The 17,270-nt window shown below is 46.8% G+C and overlaps 1 protein-coding gene across 1 annotated transcript; it reads right to left on the bottom strand.

The window, feature by feature from the left end:
* Window positions 1–229: 229 nt before the first annotated feature.
* Zp4 (zona pellucida glycoprotein 4) lies at window positions 230–7,109 on the bottom strand. The gene is made up of 12 exons (XM_042685902.1): window positions 6,938–7,109; window positions 6,607–6,728; window positions 6,420–6,528; window positions 5,360–5,515; window positions 4,096–4,283; window positions 3,614–3,711; window positions 2,648–2,778; window positions 2,267–2,456; window positions 2,048–2,192; window positions 1,711–1,789; window positions 674–790; window positions 230–357 (listed from the first exon to the last, which is right to left on the bottom strand). The coding sequence occupies exons 1-12, from the start codon at window positions 7,107–7,109 to the stop codon at window positions 230–232; spliced, it is 1,635 nt and encodes a 544-aa protein (XP_042541836.1).
* Window positions 7,110–17,270: the final 10,161 nt, after the last annotated feature.

The raw sequence follows: 17,270 nt of genomic DNA, 5'->3' as shown, positions 1-17,270 counted from the left end.
CATTATAAATTACATAATTATATAGTTGAATTGTATTCTACCAGAAGCTAGCTAGTAGAGCTGGAATATGAAGATGCCATGTCTTATTTTTAAAAAATTCTTTTCTTGGACACAATGCGGGCCTGAGCTGGTCAGACCAGATGCCCAGGACAGACAGGTTCCTGTTAGGTTAGCTCTATCTCATGAGTGACAGGCTCAGCACACATTAGGAATACAGTCTGGTTTTTATTTAACACATCTGGTTGCAGTTGCTTATCTGTTTTCTGAGAGCCAGGGAGGACACGCACAAGGCCCCCATGATGATCAGGGAGCCAGAAATTCCTGCCACCCACAGAGCTGGGGAATCTGCAGGCGTGCCTAAGAAGACAGGAAAGTGGGTTATCATATGTGGGAATGTGCCAAGTGATCTGTGCAAAACAGTCTCCCTCAAACTGAAGACCCTGATCAGTCATGGACAGCCAGGAGTGAGCAAGGAAGTAACTCTTGTTTCCTTTGGGTTTGGGAGATCAGGTCTCACTACGTAGCTCCAGCTAGGCTAGAACCCCCTCCTTTCTCGCGCCTCTGCCCCCTCCTTTCACCCCTCCCCCACCCAGCACAGAAATTACAGGTAGGTAGCACCATGCCCCACCGGGAAGCAGCTTTGTTTTGGACTGTTAGTTCTCTTCCCACTTACTGGGGTATTTATTCAGCTCTTCTGGTGGGTCCACAGCAGACTGGAGTAGAATCATGGGGCCGTTGCTAGAAATGCTGGCAGTACTGTTCTCAAAATAGAGGCCAGATTTTCCTCTTCCTGTTGAGGAGAGAAAAATGAGTTATTGGTTAAAATTTTTCTACACAGGTGGGAATGGGGGGAGGGTTATGGTATAGGTCATGGTACAGGTCATGGTACACCTTATAGAACTCTCACCTGGGTGTGTGAGTATAAACTTGAGCATGTTCTGAGGAGTTGTAGCTAACAGTTAACCTCAATTTCCCCAGAGATCAGTACCTAGGGGATCTGTATCTCAGGGAAGTACTATCTATAAAAGCAGGAAGTGAAGACAGAGCTTTGCATCCTACTTCTGTTGGTCTGTTACAGCATCTTGAAAAAGTCAGTCTGAGATTTAGTCCTTTAGAAGTGGGGTAATAGACTACATCAGAATTAGATGAGAAGCATTTAGTGCCTTGCCCGGTAACTACCATTTCAGTTCACGGTAGTGTTTTGTTTTTGCGCTAGAAGGGCCTCAAAACTCTGGGCCATCATGAATCCCAGTGAAGAGACAAGACAGGTGAGAATTAGTTGGGTGTACACATGCACACGCTGGAAACTGAGCCACAACTTGAGAATACACTTAGAAGTCTGTTGCAGATCTGCCTTCCTGCCTTCTCATTCCCCTGTATACGTTTACTTCAGGGAACTAGCTAAATACAAATGTCACTGTAAGCTTGGTATAGGCTGTAGCCTGGTTTGTTTTCTAGAGGAGTCAATTTGTGTGGGAAAAGGTCTTTATGTTGAATGATCTTGAGTATTTATAACTAGTGTCTTAAAAAACAAAACTCAGAATCCGGGGATCTGTGTGTCTGTGTTCTAATGCACTGTCAACACTGACAGAGGCTGGAGTAGTAAGGTGAACCTTGGGTGGAGTCACTCAGCTAGAGGTTGACAATGCTTAGAAGGGAGACTCAAGGTTCCTTGAGGTCTGTGGTTGATGTAGGGAGCGAAGTACTCACGGCTGGACACAGGGCAGGTTACCACACAGGATGGGGCCCCTGCAGGCTGGCAGACGGTTGTGCTGCAGTGCAGGTACACCTGAAAGCCAAAAGCACTTGGATTGTATTCTACAACTCCAGGCCACTGGTTGCCCAGCATGCTTTGTTCTCCCTGGGAAAGCAGCTGAGAAAATTATATTCTCTCCACACGCCCATGCAGAGCCACCATGGCAGACATCAGTGGTACCAAGGTTACCCTGTACCAAGGTACCTACAGCTGGGAGGCAGGACTGCAAGTAGGAGTTGTGGGAGTTCAGATCCCTGCAGAGGAATGGAAGTCATGAAGGGAACGCCCTACCTGACCCCCCAGGGCCTTTCCCGCCTGGGTAGAGTTCATGAAGCTGAAGGTGGAGATGCTGAAGCGCCGGTGGTGGGAGGGGAAGCGCGTGGCCCCCTGGACAGGGATCTGCTGAGTCTGATAGTTGTCTCCAGCATAGGGGCATCTAAGTCAAGAGACCTGGCCATCAGGATGGGCTCCAGTTCCAGATCCACACGGACATACGGGACAGCCACTCACCCTTTCACCAGGATGGGCCACTGCCGCCGGTGCCGGGGATTGGGGCTGGGCGTGGCCCAGCACTGCTGTAGGATCAGCCCCAGCTGGGGGTCCGTCCTGTGAAGGATGGACACCTCCACGTAAATGGGATCCCGGAGCGACTTCACCACGGGGTAGTCACGCGTGGAATAGTACGAGACATAGCTTTTATCTGTAGGAAGCCCCAGAGCAAAATTGAATCGGGTCAAGAGAGAACCAGGAGCCTACGCATCACTCAAGACCATGTATTCCACCCCTAGATACTTCGACAAAGTGTGCAGTTACTAAGTGCGGGCGGCCATGCCCAGAAGAGGGCCAGGGTTGGGACTTGTAGCTGTACACTTCAGTGTCAAGGCTCCTTACCCTTGGCAATCCTGAGCTCCATTGTGAGGGGTCCGGGCCGGGTCTTAGGAGGCGGTGGTGAGACCGTGAACACCCGGATGTGAACTGGGAGTTTGTCGCTGTTCACAGAGTAGCTACAGCTGACTCGGAGTCTACAGGATGAAAACAATAAAGGCCACATTCAGCCAGTTGGCTGGGAGGGATGGGCCCCACCTCCTTCCATGTTCACTCCTGGGCTGTCATCAAGTGCTAGAATGTTTCTTGTGTGTGACAGATGTGGCGTCTGCCCCTGTGGAGTTGTTATTTTAGTTGGGCTGACCAGTATGTAGGCAGGAGTGGGTTGGAGATGAGACCACTCCCCCCCTGCCCCCCCCCCCCCGAAAGAAATAAACATGGTACCATGGTCCCCTGAGCTCCTGCTGCAAAGAGAGTGTTCAAGGACAGCTTAGAGGTAACTTGATAGGAACAAGAGTGAAAACTACTGAAGGGAGGTGCAGGAGGGAGTGGAGCACCTGACAGAGGATAATGAGAGGCCACATACAATGCTGGGTCCATCGGGAGCCCCATGAAGGCCCAACCTGGGCCAAAAGAGTAAGCAAGGCAGTGGGAGTTCGAGTCCCCGTCTGGGAAGGAAGTGGGGCTAGTTTTATACAAGGCCCTGAAGGTTATGGTCATGTTGATTTTCAGCTAGGGAAAAGACCAGAAACTTCCAAGGGTGAGATCTGGCAAGGTCAGGTCTTAAAGGGGTCCTTCTGGCCTCAGAGTGGACGGGGGAGGTAGAAGGGAAGGTCCAGATGAGACACAGAAGCAGCAGGAGAGCAGAGGTCCTGGGGTGGTGTTGGTGGCCCTGGATGTAAGGAAACGGTCGGCCAGATCTGCAAGAGGCGGTGGACAGCACCTCCTGTGGTTGGTAAGCATGGTGTAGGTAGAAGGTTTGCCCTAGGAAAGGCATGCCGGCCTCTCAAGGTCAAGGCCCACAGGCTTTACCTGAAGTCGCTGTCTCGGGTGATGGATGCGTGGCCCCATGCTCTCACTTCCCTGGTGGCTGCAAGCTCATTTTCATACACTGCCTGGTCTCCAACGACCTGCAAGGGCAGATAAAGAGAAGGCTGCCTCTCCTGCCTGCTGGGTACCTTTGTCCTCAGCGGGTCCCACGGCTTCTCAGCTAAGCTCCACGTCCCCTTCTGGGGCTTGCATGGTGTGAGCAGGCAGAAATAGCATCCCTGCCTCTCTGCCGGGTCCCTGATCAGGTGACTGGTGGTGGCCTCTTATGGGTCTTCTCAGTAGCTCACTATAAGAAGCTGTGTCCTAGCTACACACAAAGGGGGGATTCAGAATTCTCTGAGGACACGTTCTCCTGGCTTGATACCAGCAGAGAAGACTCTGGACCACCCTTCGTGGCCAGGACATCCCAGCTCTCCCCTACCAGCTACAGGCCATTCCTTCCCCATGCCCAGAGCTGTCCTCACCCGTCTTATGGTCCCGCAGGAAGTGAAGGGAAACCGGAAGAGAACAAAGTTGGGCGTGGTCACCACAGGGCCACACCCACTCTCATTCCTGAGGATCAGGTGCACCGAATCCAAGCGCAGGGGAGGCGACACCACGTTCCTGGACAAGGCGATGGAGAGACCACCCTCCTGGGAACAGTGTGTGGTCACTGGAACAAGAGAAGCTGCGAGTCTGCCTTGTGCCCTTGATCCACCTCAGCTCAGCAGCTTGTGCTTGTGACCCCCTGTCCTAGCGGCTGGGTGGATTCGATTCCCAGGGGTGAGCCTGCAGCAGGCCCAGATGTCCATAGCTTAAGGAAGAAGACTTGGCCTGCTTGGGCCCAGGTCTCACTGTGGGTTTGTTTGAACTCCTGCTCAGCATCCTGTTTGTAAAGCAGGATGGGGTGGCATCTGCTCTTCCTGCTCTGGGAGAATGCAGATGGAGTGTGGCACATGGAGAGATTTTGATTGGGAGAGTGTGTGTGTGTGTGTGTGTGTGTGTGTGTGTGTGTGTGTGTGTGTGTGTGTGTGTGTGTGTGTGTGTGTGTGTGTGTGTGTGTGTGTGTGTGTGTGTGTGTGTGTGTGTGTGCATGCACGCAGGTGTGCATGATTTGGAGCCTGTGACAGAAGTAATCTAGGATTAGGATTCTAAAACCACATTCAACCTATCAGCCTCCAAAGTTGTTGTTCTTTGGGGGTGGTAGTGGAAATGACTTCTTTTCCATCCATTAGCAATACCTGGCACCTAGACTTAATTTCTTTCCTTTTTTTTGGGGGGTCGGTTGTGGGGCTTGAACTCTGGGTCTGGGCACTGTCCCTCAGCTTTTCAACTCAAGGCAAGCACTCTACCACTTTAGCCACAGCACCACTTCCAGTTTTCTAGTGGTTTATTGGAGATAAGAGTCTCAGGAACTTTCCTGCCTGGGCTGGCTTTGAACCATGATCCTCAGATCTCAGCCTCCTGAGTAGCTAGGATGACAGGCAGGAGCCACCAGCGCCCTGCTAGACTTAATTTCTTAAGGAAGGTCTGAGTGTTGGTTTCATGGTTTAATTCTGAGGAAAAAGCATCCAACAGAAGGCAATAGAGTGCTCTGTTCCTTAGAGGGAGGCTCCGGGTTCTAGCTAGATTGCTCACTCATGTTCTGTGTATTAGGCCTTGTGAGCAATGCTGTCCCCCTCCTCTGGTTTCGTAGAAGGTCGCTGATGCTTCCCCTCCACCCCCACCTCGGCAGGGGGCCCCACACACCTTGGTTTCCATAGTAACAGGAGCCCCCTTCCTCTCTGGAGCTGTAGCAGCAGCCCAGCTCCTCACAGCTTTCTCTGGAGATGGGCGAGGGCCCACAAGGCAGCCTGTGTGAGGCAGTCACCGACTTGCACACATGAGCCTCCAGAGCCTGTTGGACTGGGGATGAGAAGGGAAGAGCAACAAGCTAGGAAATAGGGTGCCTGTGGTCATTCCACCTCAGCTTGGAGTTCCTGGGCTTACCAACCGCAGCGATAGGCCTGACCAAGTTACAAGAGAAGGTTCACACTAAATGACCTTGTAAGAGACTCTCAAGCCAAAGTCCTTTCTGCTGTGGGGAAATCCAAAAAGAGTGGCAGCTGGCTGCTTCTCTTCAAGGAATGACCCACTTTTCTTTAGACGCTCTTCACCAGCTTGCCTTGGACCGCTTTAAAACACAGCCAGGTGCTGGTGGTTAACACCTGTAATCCTAGCTAGCTACTCACAAGGCTCAGATCTGAGGATCGTGGGTCCAAGCCACCAGACCTGGCAGGAAACACCGTGAGATTTTTATTTTCAATAAACTATTTGGAGAAAGCTTGATATGTCGCTGTGGCTCAAATGGTAGAGCACTAGCCTTCAGCAAAAGGAGCTCAGGGACAGTGGTCAGGCCCTGAGTTCAGGCCCCAGGACCGGCACAAAAACACAGATAAACACAGGACTGGGTTTTTAGTCTGGGATGGGGTCTGGTGGTCACTTGCTCAGTATGACTCACCCTGGCTATGTTTTGAGCAGCCAAGTGTTGAGAACAAGTGCTGAGCTTGAATCTGAGGCTGAGCTCTGATCTTCAGGCAGGTTTTTTCTGAAGTTGGATAGGCTCCACACCCCTCCCGCTTCCCCAGTGAAATCACCAAGAAGCCCCGCTGAGGTCCAGGAAAGGAAAGAGGAGAGTTGTGGTCTCAGGGCAGAAAGCATCAGAAATCGTTCTCCATGAGCTTCAGGTGTGGCTGCAGGAAGCCGGTAGGGAGGCCTAGGGGAACAACAGCCCCCCCCCCCCCCTCCAGCCCATGCTGACAGCCCTTACCTGACACACCCATGGATCTGGGACACCTGAACACCTTCCTCTCTCTGGCCAGTGTGGACCCATCCAAAGCTGCCTCTTTCACCTCCACCAGCAGGGTGTAGGAGGAGCCCTGCGGGAACACGCTGTGGAATCAGCCGGGCTGAGGGCAGAAGTCAGCCTGTCGTCCATGCCCCTGAGACTTACTCACCCACGGAATGACGAGGCAGCCGCTGTAGGCAGCTTCCAGCACCACGGAGCCACCGGGGCCCTCCGTCACCCAGATGCCACAGTCAGAGTCATTCTGCAGCCTGTACACCATCCCGTATTTGTCTACAAGGTGGAAGGCACAGCCATGCAGGTCCCAGGTGGCGGACCACGAACCCAGACACCTCAGACCCACTGAGAACAACCCCAGGCTACTCAGCTTCAGAAGAGTCTCTACTTTGAACAGCCTGTTTGGTTCACAGGCGCCAGAGTGTGTCAGAGGAGGAAGGGGCCGTGGGCAGCAGAGACAAGGCCAGGTGTGGCCGTGGACTTACCCCAAGCTGTTAGCATCTGACTCTCTGATGTGTGGCTGTGGTTTATAGTGAGCCTAAAACTGCGTGGGCCACAGTGGAGCCTCACAGAATCATCGACTGACTCCGGCACATGCTGGCCGCTCATGGGAAGAGACAATGCAAGACAGAGCAAGAAAAACCAAAGCAACTGCATGGTGCCCAGAGAAACCAAGCCTGGCCTGGCCACACCTCCTCCTCACTCAACAGCCCCAGCCCCCTCTGCTGGGAGCTGCTTTTATACACAGAAGGCAGCCTTGGCTTCTCGCACATGCCTTTACAGCTTGCAGGTGGAAGGAAGGTCTCTGCAAATGGTGGTTTTGGGATATATGCTTTGCAGCTGTGTTGCTTTAGGCAATCACATTCGAGTCATCTCCACAGCCTGGGATCCTTGGAGCTGGTTTTTTGCTCCATGGAAGCCTTCTTCAGGTTTGTTGTAGGGAACACTCACTCCAGCAGCCTGTAGACTTCGGGAGCCCTCCCTTTAGCATCGGCGAGTTCTGGGAGCAAATCGTAGTTCTGCCATCTGTTGAGGTGTGGCGGGATCCAGGCAAGTTACTGCCTCTCAGAATATTGGAAAAGAATGGAACAAATGCCTCCTGGAAGCCCTGTTCTCAAGGATGGAATGAGAAGTTGTACCTCAGGTGCCTGGCTTTTGGTTTGGCCCAACCACGAGGGCTCAGTCGACTTGGTTCCTGGAGGACCCCTGTCCTTTTCTCCCCCAGGACTAAGCTTTCATGAAAAGTTCACTGTGCAATTGGATAATTTAAATCTGATTCTTGAGAAAATCCAACCCCAGTAGGGTCCTAGCCAAGATCCTATGGGGAAACGTGGACGAGAAATCTCTCAAGCTAGTTCTTTTTGTAGGCTATTTATCATCTTATTATTTGTCTCAGATATAGTTCTATGAAAGAGTAGGGGTTTCTTATTTGCTCACTCTCCTCACTTTTGTGAGATTGTGTATGTAAAAAAAAAGACTATGAGGATTCAAGTTGTGTGAGATGTCTCAGAACTTCACAGCCTAGTATCCCAGTGAGATTGACTAATACTGTATAGAGAAAAAAAAAATCACAGACTGCCCATTTGTTTTGTGAATGTCTGGCGGCAGTACAGAGGCCTGGTTGTGTGGGTGTTGATGGCTTCCATATACATTGATGTTTTTCTCTCTCCCCTTCATCTCCCTTTATCCTTTTCTGTTTCCATGAAAGGGAGAAGAAAATAAGTGGTTAAAGACAAAGGGTTGAAGTTAAAAGCAGTTGTGGGGTAGGGATTTAATGATTGGGTTTCTGAGTTTTCTCACCCGTATAGAATGCATGCCCTTACTCCGTCCTTAATTAGGATATAATTAAGGGAAATGTCTCTCTGCTCCCTGTTCTCCATGCTGTGTGGGTGGATATGCTACCTTTGCAGGTGACAGCAGGTTCTGAGCACCACACTGCTGTAGGGAGCCTCCCAATATTCCTCTCCTGTCATAAATCCAATTATCATGGATTCCAACTAACTCTGACTTTTTAAAATACTAACAGGATGGGGGAAGACCCTGGCTCTTATGACTTCAAACAACTCCCATCAGCCATCCATGAGCTTTCTGCTTCCTTATATCTCCTGTGAAGAGAAGACAAGGTAGGTGGAAGGAAGAGGCAGGTGGCTAGATGATTGGCAGATGTCAGGCTTGAGACTGGCAGGTGTTGCATCGCTACTGATTGGTCTTTCACTTGGATGTGGGTGGCCAAAGCTAATTTTATGCCTCCACCCTCTCCCCAAATAAAAACAGGGGACCGTAAGGAAAATATGTCCTGTCCTATCATTTGCTCAAAGTACAAAATAAACCTTTCTGTGAAATGTGGTTTGAGGCTAAGTGCCTGGTAGGTTGATTGCAAAGGGCGCTCAATAGGACAAGACAGCAGGTGGAGTTGTAATGCAGGAGGTATGGGTTGGGGCATGTGCAAGAACTGGTGTACTAGCATTGACCCAGCAGGTATCATTGCTGGGAATGACTGTCTGTTGTAGAGGCTGGAATCTGGAGGCTATAAAGGTCAGTGGAGCTTCGCTCCCTACAGAGTGAATGGGGCAGGCTGCTATCTTGTCCCTTCTAGCTCTGTGTGGCAGTCAGCAACACTGAGCATTCCTGGTGGAATATGCATGCTGCTCCAGTCCTCCGTGACCCGTGTCAGCCTCCTCTAGTGTGAGACTTCATGTCACCATCCACCCTGTGTCTCTATCTGGGTCTCCACGGTTGTGTGGACGGATGAAGCCTATCATAACGACTGAAGTTGTCTTTCGGTGACTTTTATCACAACTCTGTTTCTAAATGAGACCACATGTTGAGTCACTGGAATCTAGGATTTCAACCTCTTTCCATGGGGACGTTACAACCCAGCCTACACAATTGGTAAATGGTGATAAAGCCAAGCGAATAAGCTAATGTTTGTTTGTTGTGGATGTTTTATTGTTTTGGTTTTTTTTTTTTAAAGCTGGAATGGAAACTGTGTATGTCTCTATTCCAATTCCTTGTGAAAAGTCCCACCTTTGTTTTGGCTAAAGAGACTTGGTGGTTCTTTGTGTTTTCAAGGGACAGGATCTGTTGTTCACCCAGTGACCGAGCCATTGGTACTGATGGTGAGTTAAGGTCAGAGCAGGCCTGCTGAGCTGTGATGGTTCAAGGGCGCAAGATCCCAGAGGACAGTGGGCCAGGGCCTCCTGTGGACACTGCTGCCCTCTAGCACAGGAACTCTCAGGGAACTGGAATGGATAATTAACATGCCCAGGCTGTGGGGTCTGACGGCACCCTTCCTGTTGTCTCCTCATGGTTCAACCTGACTTAACTGCAGTTGGCATGAGGCCTGGCTTCCCTACGGGTCTCTAGGCCCACAACTTCCTCTTGGTGAGACCAGGAAGGCTTACTTGATCCTCCCTGTGGGAGGAAGGTTTCTGTCCCGTGTTCTACCTTGGCTTTAGTGCGCAGGTTCTATGACGTCTGTCTGTGGATCAGAAGTGTCTCTTCAGCTGGGGACTTGTTAAGGTTTCTCCAGACCTCACCTGGAAATGCTGAGGGGGAGGAGGGGTCTGTGGCACCCCAGGTGACTTTGGTTCCACTCCCACTGGAGCCCCACATATGGATCTTTTTGGAAGCCCTCTCTATGGAGTGACACCTGACCTGCCTCCCTCCCCCGCTGAGGAATCTTATGAGCTTGGTTTTCAAGCTCTTCATCAACATTCACTTTTGTACCCTACATATCGCTTAACTCGTGTGCTTAACAATACAGAATATCAGAGTGACCTCTGGATTGTTTCCCTTTTTCAGCCATAAACATTTTTTTATGACTGAAAAATCTTATTTGAGACAGTGTTGTATTTTTCAAGAGACCTCTATACTGATTTCCATAGTGGTTGTGCTAATTTTACCTCCCCACCACAGCTGTACTACTTCATATTCTCACCAAGAATGTGAGAAACTTTGGCCTCCCAGGAATTCTTTCTCCCACATACTCAGGAGTATTGGTGGCTGGTTGTTTTCTTGAGTGTCGTTCTGACTGTCTTGAGATGGAATAGTTAAGCTTTGGGTTGCATTTCCTTTATGGCTAAGGGTGTCGAACCTTTCTTCCTGTATCCAACACCTAGTCGCATTTCTGAGAACGGTATACATTTCACTTGGCCATTAATTAATTGGGTAGTTTGTTCTTTTTGCCGTTTAGTTCTTTGAGCTCTTAGTATATTTTGGATCTGAGCTCTTTGTCCATTGAATAGCTGGTGAAAATGTTCTCTCATTCTGTGTTGTCTCTTGATTCTAGTCATTCTTTTTAAGCTTTGTAATTTGATGCAGTTGCAGTTTTTCAGTTTTTGCTGTATTGGTTGGGCAACTCCAGACCTATTCAGAAGGTAGTTACTTACACTTTATATCTTCTACTCTGTGTGTGTGTGTGTGTCCACACATACATGCATGTATAATGAAGAGGTAACACAACTTCATGGAAATTATAGACAAGATATTCTCCATCATAATTAGTCATACATGCATTCCTTGTGTCTAGCTCAGATACTGGGTAATGAATGAGTAAATGAAAGAAACTATGAAATCACAAATAAGACAACTTCGAACATTTTCGTACCATTCATGTAAGCATAGCTAGCAGCTCATAGTTTATCAGCGCATGTGGTATGAGAGCTGTCCAATATCCTGCTTCTCCACTCACTTCCCTCTTTCCTCTTTTTTTGAACTTCCTTAGTCTGTCAGAGGAAGTGATAGGTTAAAATCAGAACAACAAAATCTGTTCCAGGTTGCCTTTCATGCATGGGAACATCAAAGCCCTCATTTGACAAAGCTAGCCGAATTACTAGGTGGTTGACAACAGTAGGGTGAAATGAAGCAGGGTATCTCCAAATTAATCAGAACCCTGCCTATAAGTAAGTTGTTACTGTGGGATCGAAAGCTATGGTGTTATTTCCCACTCTGGAGTCTCCTGTGAGAGCAGATTGGAGTTTTCCTCTCGGATTCTGTGCAGGAGTGCATAATATCATTCCTTACACCCCTACCTGCAAATTAGATCCTCACACACAGATCTTCAGAAGAGATGACAGGGTGGGCAAGGACAGATTTTGGTAACAGCTGGAGAAAAAAAAATGCTTGTAGATCAGAGATGAACATTGGCCCCAGCATTAGGTGATAAATGACTCCAATCTGTGTAAAAACACTAGGGGCGCTCTCATTTTGGGCCCACACATCAACACTGCTGAGAGCCAGGCTCTGGCAGCCATTTATCATGGAGTCTATTAAAAATGTCATTAGTGAAAAATTAAAATTACAAAACATTTTAGAAGGGCTGAAGCAATCAGCTCACTTTAATAACAGAGGACAATTCTCATAAGTACTCTTTGTGGGTTTTTTTTTTTTTGTCAAGCAGAAAACGAGGCCACAGTGATCGGATCTTACCCTTTCCTTCCAACTTGACAGTGGAAACTCCAGATCATTTAACTTCTTTCTTCTCAAATTGGGTTGGGCTGTCATGTGACATGCTAGGTTTTTTTTTTTTAAATAGATCATTCCCAATCTGGAGAGGTAAAAAAAAATTCTAGTTGGTTGAAAATTATAGGCTTTGATAATGGATTTTTGGGCCTCACACGTGGTAGACAAGTGTTCTACCTCTTGAGCCACTGTTTTTGAATTAGGGTTTTCAAGTTTGCTTGAGTTGACATCGAACTCCCAGTCCTCCTGTCTCATCCTTCTAAGTAGGTGGGATTACAAGTGTATATATACCACCATGCTTGTTTTGCTTCTAATGATACTGAGCTTTTATATTATTTTCTCCAATGCTTTGGAGCAGGGAGGAAGGATTCTTATTATCTTAGCTAACTAGCACATATCTTAGTCCCTGAAGAGACCTGATTTTCAATTCTTGAAATTCTGGCCATATAACAAATTGCTCACAAGGGCTATAGCCTATGGGGATGTGGGCTTATGAGTTTTCTATTCAGAGTTGAGGAACTTGAATATATACTCGACAAAAAAACTTAGATATGTACTTGTCAAGATAAATAAGGCATCTGGATTTGGTCTTCTAGAAGGAGTTTGTTGTTTTCTTGCAGTTCTAGGGAGGAAACTGAAGGCCTTATGCATGCTAAGCAAATATTCTACTGCGGAGCTACCTTGCCAGTACTGGAATTTTGTTTTGATATGGGAAGCCATTGATAAATGATTAAAATGAATAATAAAAGAAAAAACAAATAAAAAGTTGCTAATGGTAGCAGTTGTGTAGCCTAGGAGGGTGAATTCATCATAGGGAGAAAATTAGAAGTCTAAATAATTGAAATTAACACCGAGACTAGAGGGGTGTGGGTGTTTCTTTGACGTCATACTCTCTCCACCAGTTAACATCTCTCGTTGGAACTAGGAGAAATTCAGTTTGGTCAGAATGGCCAAGATTTTACCCCAAGGTATTGGGCTCATTGCTTATGCTTCCCCAGATTGCATCAGCAGCTTTCTTCTTTGCTGCTAAATGATGTGGCAAATTGATATTTCTGCAATAGCACAGAAAAAACCTGACTTGTTCTTGATTTATGCACTGAATTTCCATGCTTCAGAGCATCAATAATTTACCAGTGGCCTGAAATGAAGGAGAAAGTGGAGAGGGGACGCCACCTCTGGGTTGGATGTTGTTTGTGTGACTTGGGAAATAATGGATTGCCTAAATCTTCTTTATCTCAAGTCAAGGCCAGCCCTCAGTGATGAGTTCTACTGTCGCGGTGTGCGGTTGGGTTGGTTATTGCTAACATGACCTGCTACAAAGAGAAGCTACAAAGACCATCTCAACAACCTGCCCTCATGAGGAGGGAAGACTTTTGCTTTAGGATTAGGGAGACCTGAACTACTTCTGCCTTCAATAAAGATGGTACACTCTTTGGTGCATTGTTTATCCATCCTTCCACCACCCTCCACAGTGCCCTCACACAAGAGTTATCAAATGACTCAGTCCATTTTGAGTTGTCATAACAAAATGCCAAAGGCTGGAATATTCATAAAGACTGACTGAGTTCACATTTGACCCAGGCCCGCCATGGTAGTAATAACAATTATAATGATATAATAATTGAATAATAATAACAATCTACTACTACTACTGCTGCTACTATTACTACTAATTCTAATTGGCTACTAGAGTGTGAGAGAAGAGGAGAGAGAAGTCCTAGAAAGCAAAACTTATTCTCAGAGAGCACAATCTCCAGGTAATGAATCTGGGGAGTGAGGAACCTCATCTAGGCTCCAGAGACTAAGCTAGTCCCTTGAGGAAAACATGGATCCATTCACATTAGTGGATGGAACACTCAGAACCCAGCCATAGCCTAATACAACCCAACCCTCCAAATGAGTTTTGGTCTGGACAAGCCATATTCAAACAATAGCTTTAGTGTGTGTTGTGGAAGGGCTGGTGAGAGTCTCATGTGGCTTTGTGCTGGCCTCTCTGGGTTTTGGTTTTCTCAGCTGATCACTAGAAGCACCCATGTGGATATCTGTAAAGTCTGCTAACTACTAAAATCCTATGAAGTAAGTCTTGTGAGATTTTTTTTAGCTTGCTTTATTTAATTAGCATTTTGCCTCATTCTGTTAAAAATATTAGCTGTTTCTGGAGATGAATTGAGACTATTTTCACTGCTTTTGCCCATGATGAAAAATATGAAAGAAATATCTATTTGGAAAAACAACAACCCTTATGTACATAGTTATTAAATACTCAGGCATAAGAGACCATACCAATACCAAAGAAATTATATATATGTATACATATATAAACATATACATATATGCATATTGTATGCATATATCACATAAATATACATATGTGTATATAAACTGAATACATTTCAGTTAAATGTATAACTTAGAACACATTACATTGGTCCAGTCAACTTTGTTTCTGGCTTGAAAACTTTGCCTGAGTAGTGAGTAGTTGGTTTTACGGTATGTGTTGGTTAGCTTTCGCCACTAAACCACATATGGAGAGAAAGGTTTATTTTGGTTCCCATTTCTGAGGTTTCCGCTGTGGTCTGATTGGCTGGCGTGAGTCTGTGACAGGGCAACATGTCTCAGCAGCAGGGCTACAGGGCAGAGAGCCCCTCCCACAGCCCCACGGCTTCCTTGTAAGACTTTCTCATTGGTGAGCATCATTGATCTTCCTTGGCCAATTCCCATTTTCCTGGGTTGATTCAGTGTTCTTGTTATCACCTATTAAATCAGGTCACTCCCCTAGAATGAAATGTATACCTCCACCCATTTTCAGTCAAGTGGCTCAGATGGTAGAACATTTACCTAGAAAGGGCAAGGCTCTGGGTTCAATTCCCAGCATTGCAAAGAAGTAAATGAATAAGTTAATTAAAAGGAAGCCATGAATGAGTCTCTTGGAAGGCTAAGTGCAGTGGTGGGTTTTGGCTATTATGTGGTGATGACGGGAGAGGTGGGTTGACTTTGGTCACAAGGATTTTTGACAATCAAAATAAGTGCTGATACCTTAAATATATACACTGTCAATAAAATTCTTGAAAAGAAAGAAGGGCATGTTTCCATTCCTCACAGTGAGTAGGTCTGTTATGAGGAAGTAGAAGTCTCCTGATGGCTGGTGTTTGTGTGAGGTAGGAAATAAGGCCATTTGTGCAGTGAGAGTAAAGGCAGGACCAGGTGGGGTCTTGGTGAGCCTTGCTTGCTGTGGGCAAGTGGCTGATGCAGAACCTGCTCTGAGACAGTTATTTTGTTGATTGGTTAATGGGTGGATAGAGGCAAGAAAGACGGATGGATGGATGGATAGATGGATGGATGCAAGATAGATGGATAGATGGATAGATGGATGGATGGATGTAGGATAGATGGATGGAACAGAGTCAATATAAAACTCTCTGGACACCATTTGTGTTCTATTTTTCTTGTGCTTTTTAGTCTGAAATGATCTATTTCAATACACAATTTACCAGTTGAACACACACCAAAAGGGGCTACAATTCCCTTCCACTATAATTAATGTAATGTTAGGACCATAACACTCAAACATTATATTTGAAGAGTTATTTTCATTCTGGAACATTGTGATATTCTAAAACACGCCTGCAGACATTTCATTTTTATGCTTAAGGTGGAAGTTATTGTTAGCAACACAAACAATTCCAACAAGTTGGAATTGACTTTACTGTGGTACAAGTGAAATTAAGAATATGAATAGCCAAATTTAACAAATAAAGTATTACATATTTGGAGGGATTTTCTTAAAACTTTTACTTTTAAAAGGATTAGAAAAATCCAATGTAAACACCAGCATTTGAAAGAAGAGTGGGGATGTTCACTGAATAAGGATAAAATATCTCAGAAAAGTTGGTTTTTTATTGCACCCTGAATCAAATGAAGCAGGAATTATATCAGAATGGTTTTTTCCTTCTCATTTAACCATTTTCCAATCATGCAGAATATATTTATATTTTAAACTTTAAAGCTTTTATTGTCCATTTGTCTTAAGGCAGATGCTCTGAAGTTAATCAAGGCGTTGAAAAAAATCTTTCGTTAACCTTGTCCAAACTTATGCCAATACAGAATCAATTTCTCAGCCAATAAAACAATTCTACAGTGGTTTTTAGTCTACTGAAGTCTGTCAGCCAAGTCTTTTCTCTTTGCTATCTCTCCTCTTTCCCTTAGCGGGGCTTTAATTAGGGGTAGCCAGCTATATGTGGATGTGAACTTACCTTAATTACCCCAATAGAAGCTCTTTTCGGTGCCGAGTCTTTGTAATTGTAGACACTGCTAAGGAATGAGGGTAAGAACTAGAATAGCAATAAGCCTGTAAGAATAGACATCTCATCAAGCTGTGGGTGATTCCAGAACACAGATAGAGGGGAAATGATGTCCCCTGAAGCACACATGAAGCAATCCAGGGAATGGGAAATGGGAAGGCTGGCACTGGTCCCTCACCAGATCCCTGGGGATGGCTTTAGACCCTCCAGTCACAGTTGCCCATCTTCCTCCTCCTCCTCCCTGTAGCACGTCCTCTCTCTCCTTTTCCCTTGCTGGGTGGGATCCTTGTCCCATGTTCTGTGGCTCACATGGTCCTGACCACCCCTCTTCCCTCTCCACACCCTTCCTGTGCTGATCGTGTTAGGCCAGACATCATAGTGTAAGGGCACAGTGCCCTGCCTACCCTCAGCTTGGACACTGACTCCAAACTTGAGAATCTCTAGGCCACCTTCACTTCTTAGCCGGCTCTCCCTAGGTCTGAGGTTCCTGCTTCCCTCCCAGGCTCTGAACCTTCTTAGAATAACGTAGTGGAGGGAGGAATGGAGGAAAGCAGTCTCAGTCCTTGAAAGGCCATTGGACCCAGAGGACCAAGCTCCAAGCTGTGGGTGCAAGCATTCACTGTACCATCTGCCTTAGCTCTGCCCCAGAGGCAGGCGTCCCTCCCCCAAACCCATGGGCCTAGAGTACACAAAAGCAGCTTCTCCTTTTGATCATCAGGCTTCTATTTCACACTAGGCATGCCTAGTTAGTTAGTTTCATGGGCGTTTACAGAAGAGATAATTGTGAAAATACAGGAGGTAATAAAATATCAAGGGACACCAGCCTTGGCTGGTTATTTCTTTCTTCTGTTTCCTTACGGGTGGTGAGGACCCTTGGGTGCCATCTGCACTTGGCAGAGTCCTTCTCATGTCCTTGAACCAGATGACATCACTGTCCTCCAGAGAAGGATCCTCATGACCAAGGGAGCAGGACCTGGCCAGAGATGGATGGGACTGCCATCTGCAGAGCCCAAAACAGAAGCACAGGAAACGGCAGCAGGAATTGCCCTTGGGA

Source organism: Dipodomys spectabilis, unplaced genomic scaffold, assembly GCF_019054845.1.
Source record: "Dipodomys spectabilis isolate Male_0828 unplaced genomic scaffold, ASM1905484v1 ptg000096l, whole genome shotgun sequence".
Taxonomy (NCBI): domain Eukaryota; kingdom Metazoa; phylum Chordata; class Mammalia; order Rodentia; family Heteromyidae; genus Dipodomys; species Dipodomys spectabilis.
Note: the sequence above shows the minus strand (reverse complement) of the source record. Positions and strands in the feature narration are given on the sequence as shown.

Coding starts and splice junctions, on each gene's coding strand:
- Zp4 (XM_042685902.1), bottom strand. CDS start 7,109: ATGCAGTTGCTTTGGTTTTTCTTGCTCTGTCTTGCATTGTCTCTTCCC. Junction 3,712..4,095: donor CCTGCGGGACCATAAGACGG/GTGAGGACAGCT, acceptor CTGCCCTTGCAG/GTCGTTGGAGACCAGGCAGT. Junction 2,193..2,266: donor TGGCCCATCCTGGTGAAAGG/GTGAGTGGCTGT, acceptor CTCTTGACTTAG/ATGCCCCTATGCTGGAGACA.